General features: G+C 39.7%; 1 protein-coding gene across 1 annotated transcript in view; it reads right to left on the reverse strand.

Annotated features, from left to right (window-relative positions):
- SYTL5 (synaptotagmin like 5) overlaps positions 1-13538 on the reverse strand; it is a 265631-nt gene that overhangs the window by 88037 nt on the left and 164056 nt on the right. Inside the window, exon 4 of the mRNA XM_061136176.1 lies at positions 843-1052. Within this exon, the coding sequence (XP_060992159.1) occupies positions 843-1052 (210 nt within the window). The remainder of the gene's footprint in view (positions 1-842; positions 1053-13538) is intronic.

A 13538-nucleotide genomic window follows, 5' to 3' on the forward strand; every position in this document is an offset into this window, starting at 1 on the left:
AGCCCACCAGGCTCCTCTGTCCATGGGATTCTCCAGGCAAGAATACTGCAGTGGGTTGCCATTTCCTTCTCCAATTTGACAATACTGGAAGAGCCTTTATATCCAACTCTGAAATGTGAAGTAAAGGGGAGCAGAGTTGTAAAGACCCATTATTTCACACTGAGAAAAACTTTCTAAGAAGAGTTCAGGGTCTAAAAGAGCGACTTTTACATTATGTACTTGAGTCACAGATGTATCATGTTCCTTTTAAGTAGAAAGCAAAGTGCATTGCTGATACTTTTTCTGTACACATATATGGAGAAATACCCCAAGTAAACAATTTGATTTCATGAGGAAGACAGGACGATATCCAGAATTATTTCTGCACCTTGATTTGCAGTTTACTAAACCCAGTTTTGGACTTCTCAGGCTGCACTAGTAAAGAACCCGCCTGCCAATGCAGGAGATGCAGGTTCAATCCCTGGGTTGGAAAGATCCCCTGGAGGAGGGCACGGCAACCCACTCCAGTACTCTTGCCTGGAAAATTCCACAGGGCCGTAAAGAGTCAGACAGGACTGAGCACACACACCCTAAGAAGCTGGGTGGAGCCAAGTGCAGCTCTAAGAAAGCCTGAGGGAAGAGACCACGTCCTGTGAGGCTTCCAACCGTATAATGTTTCTGTGTCTCAGACACACACAAATACACATCACACCCTTCCAAAGCACTACTGAACTTCTAGTGGGTCTATACTTTCAATTCTATTCTCTACCGCTACCTTTTACATATTCTTCCTCCTTGCTTCCCCCCGTCCCCAACTCTTAAGTCATCAAAGCTGACTTTGCACACAAAGGCAAGAAACTCACGCGACTCTTGCACAGATGGTGCACCGCCAGCTGCCATCAAGGCCTGAGACCCGGCACTGGCTGCACACTCTGAGGGAGCAGGCCTGGCACGGGTCTCCCCGGTCGAATATCAAGCCCAGGTTTCTCTGACAGTGGGCACAGACCCTGGTGGTCTCTTGTTGAGTCTTCCCGCTTCTGCGTTTTGCTTCCAAGAGTTCATTCTTCAACTTCCTGGAAGGAGAGGGAAAAAATCACTTACAAAAGAGGAGCAGAGCTATCTTTATCTAAGGGATGTGCTCACTGGGGAGACTATTTGAAAGGGTCAAGGAGTTACATTCAAGTGACTCAAAAATCCATAATTTCTTCCTCCAGAATCAATAATCCTTTGATCTCATTAGTGGAAAAATATAATGTTTGTGTCTTACTCTTGGATTTTGAAATCTTATCCAGGCACTTCTACTTGCTATTAGTATTTATTTACATTCTACTCTAACTTCTCCAGGGTGTCTTTGATACCGTAACAAGGGAGCACAACCCCAGCCTATAGGCATGCACAATGCCATATTGTCTCCTTGCCTAGATATGAGGCAAGAGTGTGAAATCAAACTTGGCAACATGGGTGATTTCTTTAAGTCAGGGGTCCCCAACCTCCAGGATCTAATGCCTGATTATCTGAGGTAGAGCTGATATAATAATTGAATTAATTGCACAATGGGCTTTCCTGGTGGCTCAGATGGTAAAGAATCCGCCTGCAATGCAGGAGACCTGGGTTCCATCCCTGGGTTGGGAAGATCCCCCGGAGAAGGGTACAGCAACCCACTCCAGTATCCTTGCCTGAAGAATTCCATGGACAGAGGAGACTGGCAGGCTACAGTCCATGGGGTCACACAGAGTCGGAAACGACTGAGCAACTAACACTTTCACTTTAAATGCACAATAAATGTAATATGCTTGAGTCATCCCAAAACCACCCCCACACTAGGTTCATGTAAAAATTTTCTTCCACGAAACTAGTCCCTGATGCCAAAAAGTTTTGGGATCGCTGCCTTAAACAAGCCAATGTGAACTTTGCTACAAAGACATTGCCCATCATTGAAGATCAAACAATTGCCGCTGAGTCATGGGCTTTGCTATTAGATATACATTTGTTTGAATCCTGGGTCCATCATGAATTACCTGTTCAAATGTAAACAATGATTTACCCACTCAACTCCAGTCTCTTCATTTCAAAAACAGGAGTAATATTCCAATGTGACCATTTTTAAGACTAAGTGGAGAAGGAAATGGCAACCCACTCCAGTATTCTTGCCTGGAGAATCCCATGGACAGAGGAGCCTGGTGGGCTACAATCCGCAGGGTCACAAAGAGTCAGACACGACTGAGCAACTTCATTTCAATTCACTTCAAGAAAATATATGGGAAGATACCAGCTTGTTTCCTGCTACACAAGTACTAAATAAATGCTATTTCTATGTCCTTTCTTTTACTATATGATGTAATCTATTTACACACGATTTAGAAAATAGCTATTCAAAAGAAATACTACTCAGCCGTTAAAAAGAATAATGCCATTTGTAGCAACATGGATGGACCTAGAGATTATACTGAGTGAAGTTAAGTCAGAAAGGAAAAGACAAACACCACTTAAAGACGGAATCTAAAATATAATGCAAATGAATTTACTTATGAAACAGAAACAAACTCACAGGCACAGAAAACAAACAGATGGTTACCAAAAGGAAAAGGGCATGGGGGAGGAATAAATTAAAAGATTGGTGTTAGCAGACAGAAACTATTATATATAAAATAAACAACAAGGTCCTACTATATAGCACAGGGAACTATATTCAATATCCTGTAATAATCCATAATGAAAAGAAAACAAAGTTCTCCCTTTCTTGTCCAATTGAGCAGAAATGACAAGAACAAACAACACATGTTTTCTACTCCCTGATTTAGAACTTACAAAGCATCCTTGTGTCTTTTTTTCATGAACAACTGGCTCCTGAAATTGAGTGTAAGAAAAACTCCACACAATTTACTTTTGAAAACCTGTAAAAGCTACAACTTTTAAAATGAGATGAATTCTCATTTGAAAACTCCAATTTAATTATTTGGAGAATAACAACAGACCTTTCCAGGTGGTGCAGTGGTAAAGAACCCGCCTGACAATGCAGGAAACTCAAGAAGACACTGGTTTGAACCCTGGGTAGGGAAGATATGCTAGAACAGGAAATGGCAACCCACTCCAGTATTCTTGCCTGGAACATCCCATGGACAGAGAAGCCTGGCAGCCCAAGGGGTTTCAAAGAGTCAGATATGACTGAGTGCACACATGCATGCGTGACAACAGACACACAAACCTTTATTTTTTATTTTTTTTTCTTCTCTTTACTCTTTTCTTTTTTTTATTTTTTATTTTTTTTTTATTAGTTGGAGGCTAATTACTTCACAACATTTCAGTGGGTTTTGTCATACATTGATATGAATCAGCCATAGATTTACATGTATTCCCCATCCCGATCCCCCCTCCCACCTCCCTCTCCACCCGATTCCTCTGGGTCTTCCCAGTGCACCAGGCCCGAGCACTTGTCTCATGCATCCCACCTGGGCTGGTGATCTGTTTCACCATAGATAATATACATGCTGTTCTTTCGAAACATAAACATCCCACCCTCACCTTCTCCCACAGAGTTCAAAAGTCTGTTCTGTACTTTTGCGTCTCTTTTTCTGTTTTGCATATAGGGTTATTATTACCATCTTTCTAAATTCCATATATATGTGTTAGTATGCTGTAATGTTCTTTATCTTTCTGGCTTACTTCACTCTGTATAATGGCTCCAGTTTCATCCATCTCATTAGAACTGATTCAAATGATTCTTTTTAACGGCTGAGTAATATTCCATGGTGTATATATACCACAGCTTCCTTATCCATTCATCTGCTGATGGGCATCTAGGTTGCTTCCATGTCCTGGCTATTATAAACAGTGCTGTGGTGAACACTGGGGTGCACATGTCTCTTTCAGATCTGGTTTCCTGGGTGTGTATGCCCAGAAGTGGGATTGCTGGGTCATATGGCAGTTCTATTTCCAGTTTTTTAAGAAATCTCCACACTGTTTTCCATAGTGGCTGTACTAGTTTGCATTCCCACCAACAGTGTAAGAGGGTTCCCTTTTCTCCACACCCTCTCCAGCATTTATTGCTTGTAGACTTTTGGATAGCAGCCATCCTGACTGGCGTATAATGGTACCTCACTGTGGTTTTGATTTGCATTTCTCTGATAATGAGTGATGTTGAGCATCTTTTCATGTGTTTGTTAGCCATCTGTATGTCTTCTTTGGAGAAATGTCTGTTTAGTTCTTTGGCCCATTTTTTGATTGGGTCATTTATTTTTCTGGAATTGAGCTGCAGGAGTTGCTTGTATATTTTTGAGATTAATCCTTTGTCTGTTGCTTCGTTTGCTATTATTTTCTCCCAATCTGAGGGCTGTCTTTTCACCTTACTTATAGTTTCCTTTGTAGTGCAAAAGCTTTTAAGTTTCATTAGGTCCCATTTGTTTAGTTTTGCTTTTATTTCCAATATTCTGGGAGGTGGGTCATAAAGGATCTTGCTGTGATTTATGTCGGAGAGTGTTTTGCCTATGTTCTCCTCTAGGAGTTTTACAGTTTCTGGTCTTACATTTAGATCTTTAATCCATTTTGAGTTTGTGTATGGTGTTAGAAAGTGTTCTAGTTTCATTCTTTTACAAGTGGTTGACCAGTTTTCCCAGCACCACTTGTTAAAGAGGTTGTCTTTTTTCCATTGTATATCCTTGCCCCCTTTGTCAAAGATAAGGTGTCCATAGGTTTGTGGATTTATCTCTGGGCTTTCTATTCTGTTCCATTGATCTATATTTCTGTCTTTGTGCCAGTACCATACTGTCTTGATGACTGTGGCTTTGGGGTAGAGTCTGAAGTCAGGCAGGTTGATTCCTCCAGCTCCATTCTTCTTTCTCAAGATTACTTTGGCTATTCGATGTTTTTTGTATTTCCATACAAATTGTGAAATTATTTGTTCTAGTTCTGTGAAAAATATCGTTGGTAGCTTGATAGGGACTGCATTGAATCTATAGATTGCTTTGGGTAGAATAGCCATTTTGACAATACTGATTCTTCCAATCCATAAACATGGTATGTTTCTCCATCTGTTTGTGTCCTCTTTGATTTCTTTCATCAGTGTTTTATAGTTTTCTATGTATAGGTCTTTTGTTTCTTTAGGTAGATATACTCCTAAGTATTTTATTCTTTTTGTTGCAATGGTGAATGGTATTGTTTCCTTAATTTCTCTTTCTGTTTTTTCATTGTTAGTATATAGGAATGCAAGGGATTTCTGACACACAAACCTTTAAACACCTCAGGGCACAGGAGAAATAAAACACTGCCTAGTCACAATCTGTAACAATTCATGCAACAATCATAAAGAAAAAATGACCAAAATGAGTGGAACAAAGAATAATCCTAGACCGCAGTCCTATCCCAGTAGGATAGTGGGCCAAAGAATAAGAAATTGAGAACATGGGGTATTCTACGATACTCCAGAGACAAAAAAAAAATAAATTTTAAGATCAGGTGCCTGAAGTTTAACTACTTGATTGCTCCTTAAACTAGAACTTGAGACCATTTGGAGAAATTATGGCCATAAAGTCAAATATTTAGATTGCATTTTTCTATATGTTCTATTCACAGGACTTTATTTAGCAATCAGCATTCACTTAGCTCCCAGTTCCAAAGTCTGAAAAGACTTGGGCCGCCACAGAAAGGACACAGAGAAGCAAGAATTTCAAGGTCCAAACACACCAGTTGCGAATTCCTAAGACAACCAGCATTAACTGTCCCACATATTCTGAGAGCAACCTCTGAGACTGTGGGGAAAGCTGGGAAGAATTTCATAGGCAGCACAAAATATTAAGCGTGTTGACTGAAAAAAATGGATAACCTAAAAATTGAGAATTGTTTTATTTGGCAGACTTGCTGAGGACTGAAGCCTGGGAGACCGCCCCTCAGGTATAGCTCTGAGGGACTGCTCAGAAGAAAAAAGAGAGGAGCCAGGATACATAGGAGTTTTGCAACAAGGAGTAGGAACATCAAAAATTACCAACAAGTAAGGAAAACCAACCAGAAGCTCAAGATAATGAATTTAGCCCTTTTCTGTGTGTGTGGGAAGAGGCAAGAGTCTGGGCTCAGGGAAATCATTCCTTTGATTTGCAGCTCAGTTATTTATGGCCAGTATCCTGTTCTTTCCCATCCTGAGTCCCCTCAGGGTGCACCTTAGGGTGGCTGCAGTGACTTGATGGTTACAACATCCCTTTGTTTGTTGATATGGCAGGCAACCTTTTTCACTCACAAGCTGCTTACAGATGTTTCAAATCTTTGAGAAACTGACCTAATTCAATCATTAGTGGGTTGCCATTTCTTTCTCCAGGGGATCTTCCCAACCCAGGGATCAAACCCATGTCTCTTGCACTGGCAGGTGAATTCTTTACCGCTACGCCACCAGGGAAATTCAATCATACCTAGGATAATTTCACCTTAAGTGGACACAAGCATTTCTCAAGAAGAGGAGAAAGGGTAATGAGAAAGTAAAGGGTAAGAATTTGGAACTGTTCTTTGAACATCTCTTAGCCTACCCTAAATGATAAACATACAGCCTAGGAACTTCCTTGGTGGTGCAGCGGGTAAGGAATCTGCTTGCCAATGCAGGAGAGATGGGTTCGAACCCTGGTCCATGAAGATTCCACATGCCATGTAGCAACTAAGCCTGTGTGCACAGACACTGAAGCTTGCACACTCCAGGCCCCTTCAACAGCAACTACTGAGCCCGAGAGCCGCAACTAGAGAGTAGCCCTCACTGGCCACAACTAGAGAAAGCCCACACAAATGCAAGGAAGACCTGGCACAGACAAAAGTAAATAAATAAGTAATCTTTTTTATTTCTTTTTATTTATTTTTTAAAAATAATCTTTTTTAAATAAGCCTAGTTTCTTCATCTGGCTGGCTTTCATATATTCTTTTATTTCAGCTTTACTGCTGCTTACCCAGAGTGACTTTCTCTGATTACCAAATCTACTGCAGATTCCTATCTTATTCACATTCAGAGAACTGTGTTCTTTCTCTTCACAGAACTTACCATATTTTTTAATTGTACTTTTTTTTTTTAAACTGGTTTCATGTATGTCTCGCGAACTCCTCTGGAATTTCCACGAGGGCAAGACTGCATCTGTTTTGTTCAGCTTTTCATTTTATAGCATCTAAGCAGTGCCAGGAACATAATAGCTATCATTTAATTGAATGAAAAAAAGAGAGCATAAGCGAAAGCTGGTGAGTGACAGAGAAAGAAGATAGGAAGAAGGGAGAAAGGAAGGGAATGGGGCGGGAGGGAGGAAATCTCAGCCATACTAGGTATTACTGGCCATTCCACTTAATCTCTCCAGGTCTCAGTACTTCAACTTCAAAATGAAGATACTGATTCCTTTCCTATCTTCCTCAAGGGTTGTTGTGAGAGCCAGAGGCAATTAAGTATGGTAATATGTTTCGGATCCAACCAGTCCATCCTAAAGGAGATCAGTCCTGGGTGTTCATTGGAAGGACTGATGTTGAAGCTGAAACTCCAAAACTTTGGTCACCTGATGCAAAGAGCTGACTCATTTGAAAAGACACTGATGCTGGGAAAGACTGAGGGCAGGAGGAGAAGGGGATGACAGAGGATAAGATGGTTGGATGGCATCACCAACTCAATGGACATGAGTTTGGGTGGACTCCAGGAGTTGGTGATAGATAGGGAGGCCTGGCGTGCTGCAGTTTATGGGGTCGCAAAGAGTCAGACACAGCTGAGTGACTGAACTGAACTGAATGTGTTTCGGGAATTATAGAGGAGTTTACAATGTGAAGCCATTATTATTATTTTTTTTTTCAAAAAGAGAATGCGAAGAGAAAAATGTACAATGTTAGATTTCCTGAGAATAAAATCAAATTAAAATTGGCCAAAACTGATATCAGACATACTTTGAAAAAGTAATGAAAGCCTGGGAAAACTACAGTAAGGATTTCTAGAATTTTTCCATCTTCCTTAATTTTGTTTGTACACTTTTGATCAGAAAGCAAAATTGATTTTGATTCTTTAAAATATTAAAATTCTCACCATTTCCTCTCTTTGTTCTCATTTGGAAACAAAAACAAAGAGTACTGGATAGGTATAAAAAAAGTGTAGTAGACATAAATATGGCCCCAAATCAACTGTTGAAAAGTAATGAAGATACAAAGAAAAAAAATGTTATGAAAAAGATATTTCTCAGACATAAAAAAGAATAATGTCATTTGCAGCAACATGGATGGGTCTTATCCCATACTGATTATCATACTAAGTGAAGTCAGACAAATACTAGATATTACTTACATGTGGAATCATAAAAATGATACAAATGAACTTATTTACAAAACAGAAATAGACTGATCAACATAGAAAACAATCCCATGGCTACCAAAGGGGAAAGTAAGGGTAAGGGGAGATAACTTAGAACTTCAGATTAACAGATAGTCACTATTATATATAGAAAATAAATAACAAGGGCCAACTGAATAGCATAGGAAACTATATTCAGATTATCTTATAATAACCTATAGTGGAAGAGAACCTGGAAAGGAATACATTATACATTATACATGTGTACTTGAATCACTTTGCTATTAATAAATGGAATACTGCCTGCCATATCAGTAAAAAAAAAAAAAAAAAAAAGGTTGTCACAGTCATCAGTGATTGCAGCCACCACAGAAGGTGAGCAGGTAGACACTGTATACTTGAAATTAACATATTATATATCAGCTACACTTCTTTTTTTTTTTTTAAAGGGAACACACAGAAAAAAGAAAAAAAAGATGTTGAAAACATTTAATTCCAGCTAAGGCCAATTCTCCACTTAAGATAAACTCAGAGTGCCTTTGTATTTTAAAAACATCAGTTCATTCTTTAGGTTTGCTTGTTGCTACATAGATAAATGTGTATTCATATGTGAATTGATGACTTATATGTAGAAATCCTAAATATTACAGAGGCCAACAGTCTCAACTGTCATTGAATGACAATATTTTCATTTCTATATTCCAGTGATATACTGAATTCAATTTATTCTATCCCATAATCAAAACTGTACAATGCAGTACAAAGAGTGCTTGCTTTATCATGGCATAGACACATTGCTTTCAAATCAGGAACTGCTTTCATTAAAATTACTGTCACATGTGTCTGTGGTGTTGCTTTTCTTTTGCTACCCTGTTTAGACCCAATTGTGCTGAACACTATTTTGCATCAAATAAGCTAGGAATTCTAGAAGGGAAGCAATTAACTGCCTGGAAGAGGAAGTAATAAAAGCTTCACAAAGCTTGATTCCTTGATGCCTTTCAATAATCCACAGTTTCGTCTAGCAGACAACATCAAGGCTTGAGAAAAATACTGAGCAAGCAAGAACTATACAGTGGTTTATAGCATAAGGCTCCAAAGTCAGACTCCCTGGGTTCAAATCCTGGCCTTGCCCCTTATTTCCCTTGAGATTTTAAAAAAATTTTTTAGCCTCTCTGCATCTCAAGACGTTTTAAAAAGACTTAACTTCTCTCTGTCTCAAAATATTCCCTCTGTTTTTTAAAAAAAATTTCATAGTAATTATAATCTCATGGGGTTGTTGTGAGCATTAAATAAGATGATGCTGTCATGAGCATAACTATAGTGTAAAGCACAGCATGGCACATAGTAGTTGTGGAATAGACCATTCCAGTATGCATCTCCTAATATGTGTTCTCCATTTTTCTATTAGTGGAATGTCTAGCTAGGCTCATGGCCACTCAAAGACTATATTTCCCAGCATGCCTTGCAGTTAGTTTTGCCATGAGACCAAATATTAGCCAATATGATATGATCAGAAATGATACAGGTAACCTCTAGGTCATGTCCCTAATGGAAAAGGGGTATCCCTGTCCCACGAACCCTTCTTCCCTGCCAGAAGCTAGGATGAGAATATAGGGGTGAGTCATCTTGGAAGAAGAGCCAAACTTTCAAGATGGTAGAACTACAAAACACAAGGCACCTAGATCCATGCAATAATGGAGCCACCATTACAACATCACAAAGCTGCCAACCAATTCAGACTTTCCTGTTAGAGAGCAATGTACTTCCATCTTGTGTAAGTCGTAATTAAAACATGTCTCTGTCACCCATAGACAAACCTATCTCCCAACAAATAAAGGAAGAACTCAGCAGATATTAGCTCTTTTTATTATTGTCCACTTGCACAGATGTTGCTACTAGGTTTTGCTTCAGCCTCTGCTGCAGAGCCTACCAGCTAAATCCTTGTCTAGAGCTAGAGTTTCATATTCCTTTAAGAGAACAAAACCACGGTGACTGACAAAAAATACTGTCAAACCAAAAACAATTAAAAAAAAAAGCACTTGAAATAATAAATGTGGGCAGAATAATGTCACAGCAGCCTGATGCCAATGGCTGCATGCTTCCTGCACTCCTGACTTTTTCATTTTGATTGTAGGCCTATGCGTGTGGCATCTATTATTAAAACCTAACCATCACAACATTTAGTCACTATAATGACAGGCACTCTGCTTTAAGTGTCACACCCATAAACGTTGACAATGACCCATGAAAAAGACATTATGATTCCGATTTTTACAGATAAAAAAGTGGAATCTCAGAGAAGAAACATCACAGGGCTATTAAGTGGTGCACTCATGATTCAGAACCAGAGTTTTATATTCCCAAATTTGTACTTTTGCCCACACAAGACTCCCCTCATTGCCTCTCAATTTATTAAAATACTGTGGCTCAGAATGAACACTGGGAATACTAACAATTGGTATCGCTTTCCCAGCTGTAAAAAGCCAGACTGAACATATTTGAAGTAAAGACTCAAACATGAAGGGTTTCTCCTATCTGCCCACTGAATGATATCTGGCCAAGTTGCCTCTTATCACAGAATCTCTCCTGGCAAACATTCTCCAACAGAGCTGCTCCTCATCAAATACCACTATAAACTTTATTATGCTTTTGATTAATTTGCAAGTCAATAGCTATTAAAAAGAATCCAGACCATCCAAGAATGAGGGGAAAGTTTCGCTCAGAGAGAAGGCTACTTGAGAGAACATAAATAAGGAACAGAATTGAAAGAACCCTCGTCTAGATAAAGAAATCTTGCCATCTATGTCAATCTATTGGGTTTAGAAACTGTCTCACAATTTCTCTGCTGATCCAAAGGTTAGGATTCTCTGCTTTCAGTGCTGAGAGCCTAGGTTCAGTCGCTGGTCAGAGAACTAACATCATGTACAGTGCAGCCAAACAACAGCAACAACCAAATTGTCTCAAGGCAAGAGGGCACTGTGCAATCTGGGATGACACGCCAAGCACTTCCCAGTGGTAGAAACACTTGGCTGGTAGGAACAAACCAGGAGATCTCACAAAACCATGTGGACAGAGGCAAGTATTTATTATCAATAGTCTTAAAATCATAGCCGAAATTGACCTCATGTGTAATTATCAAACCTAGTCTTCAACCTGGGAACACCTTACAAAATATCATCCAAATTTCCTGGCCTGACAAGGAACAAGAATGTATGTATTCCAGAAATCTGAAACCCTTTCCTGAGTATCAAAAACAGTAGAAAGACATTCATCATCGCTAATTATAAGAAATGCAAATCAAAACTACAATGAGGTACCACCTCACACCATTAAGAAAAGTCTATAAACAATAAACGCTGGAGAGGGTGCGGAGAAAAGGGAACCCTCTTACACTGTTGGTAGGAACGTAGTTGGTGCAGCCACTATGGAAAACAGTACAGAGATGTCTCAGAAAACTAAAAATAGAAATACCACATGATCCGGTAATCCCAGCACTGGGCATGTATCCAGACAAAACTGTAACTTGAAAAGATCCATGTACCCCTATATTTGTAGCAGTTTTATTTATGGAGCCAAGACATGGAAACAACTTAAATGTCCATCAGCAGATGAATGGATAAAGAAGATATAGTACATATATTCAATGGAGTATTACTCAGCCATTAAAAGAACTAAATAATATCATTTGCAGCAACATGGATGGAAACCAGATCACCATATGAAGTGAAGTAAGTCAGAAAGTGAAAGACAAATGTCTTATCACTTATATATGGAATCTAACTGAAACTCCAATACTTTGGCCACCTGATGCGAAGAACTGACTCATTGGAAAAGACCCTGATGCTGGGAAAGATTGAGGGCAGGAGGAGAAGGGGACGACAGAGGATGAGATGGTTGGATGGCATCATCGACTCGATGGATATGGGTTTGGGTGGACTCCAGGAGTTGGTGATGGACAGGGAAGCCTGGCATGCTGCGGTTCATGGGGTCGCAGAGTCGGACATGACTGAGTTACCAGACAGAACTGAACTGAAAATATGACAAAAATGAACTTATCTACAAAACAGCCACACCGCAGTAGAGTTGGTCCATGGAGTTGCAAAGAGTCAGACATGACTGGACGACTGAACTGCCTGACTGGCAAGAATACACAGAAGAACTATATAAAAAAGATCTAAATGACCCATGCAACATCGATAGTGTGATCACTCACCTACAGCCAGATATCCTTGAGTGTGAAGTCAAGTGAGCCTTAGAAAGTATTATTATGAAAAAAGCTAGTGGAGGTGATGGAATTTCAGCAGAGCTATTTAAAATAACATTGTTAAAGTGCTGTGCTCAATATGCCCGCAAAGTTGGAAAACTCAGCAATGGCCACAGGAATGGAAAGGGTCAGTTTTCACTCCAATTCCAAAGAACGACAATGCCAAAGAATGTTTAAACTACTGTACATTTGCACTCATTTCACATGCTAGCAAGGTCATGCTCAAAATGCTCCTAGCTAGGCTTCAACAGTACGTGAATGGAGAACTTCCAGATGTTCAAGCTGGATGTAGAAAAGGCAGAGGAACCAGAGATCAAATTGCCAATATCTCTTGGATCACAGAAAAAGCCAGGGAATTGTAGAAAAACATCTACTTCTGCTTTATTGAATATGAGAAAGCCTTTGACTGCGTTAGTCAGTTAGTTCAGTCACTCAGTCACGTCAGACTCTTTGCAACCCTATGGGATGCAACATGCCAGGCTGCCCTGTCCATCACCAACTCCTGGAGCTTACTCAAACTCATGTCCATCGAGTCTGTGATACCATCGAACCATCTGATTCTCTGTCGTCCCCTTCTCCTCCTGCCTTTAATCTTTCCCAGCATCAGTGTCTTTTCCAATGAGTCAGTTCTTTGCATCAGGGGGCAAAAGTATTGGAGCTTCAACTTCAGCATCAGTCTTTCCAATGAATATTCAGGACTGATTTCCTTTAGGATTGATTGATTGGATCTCCTTGCAGCCCAAGGGACTCTCAAGAATCTTCTCCAGCACCACAGTTAAAACCATCAATTATTTGGTGCTCAGCTTTTTTTTAATTAATTTATATATTATAATTGAAGGTTAATTACTTTACAATTAGAAGGAGACATAGGGCAGTTCTGCAAGCTCCCAAAATGATTCTTGGTCATCTTGCAGTGTGGCTGCAGATGTCTTGTTGATTCAGTTCAGTTCAGTCACTTAGTCATGTCCGACTCCTTGCAACCCCATAGACTGCAGCACATCAGGCTTCCCAGTC

The sequence above is a fragment of the Dama dama genome, chromosome X (genome assembly GCF_033118175.1).
Source record: "Dama dama isolate Ldn47 chromosome X, ASM3311817v1, whole genome shotgun sequence".
In the NCBI taxonomy this organism is placed as follows: Eukaryota; Metazoa; Chordata; class Mammalia; order Artiodactyla; family Cervidae; genus Dama; species Dama dama.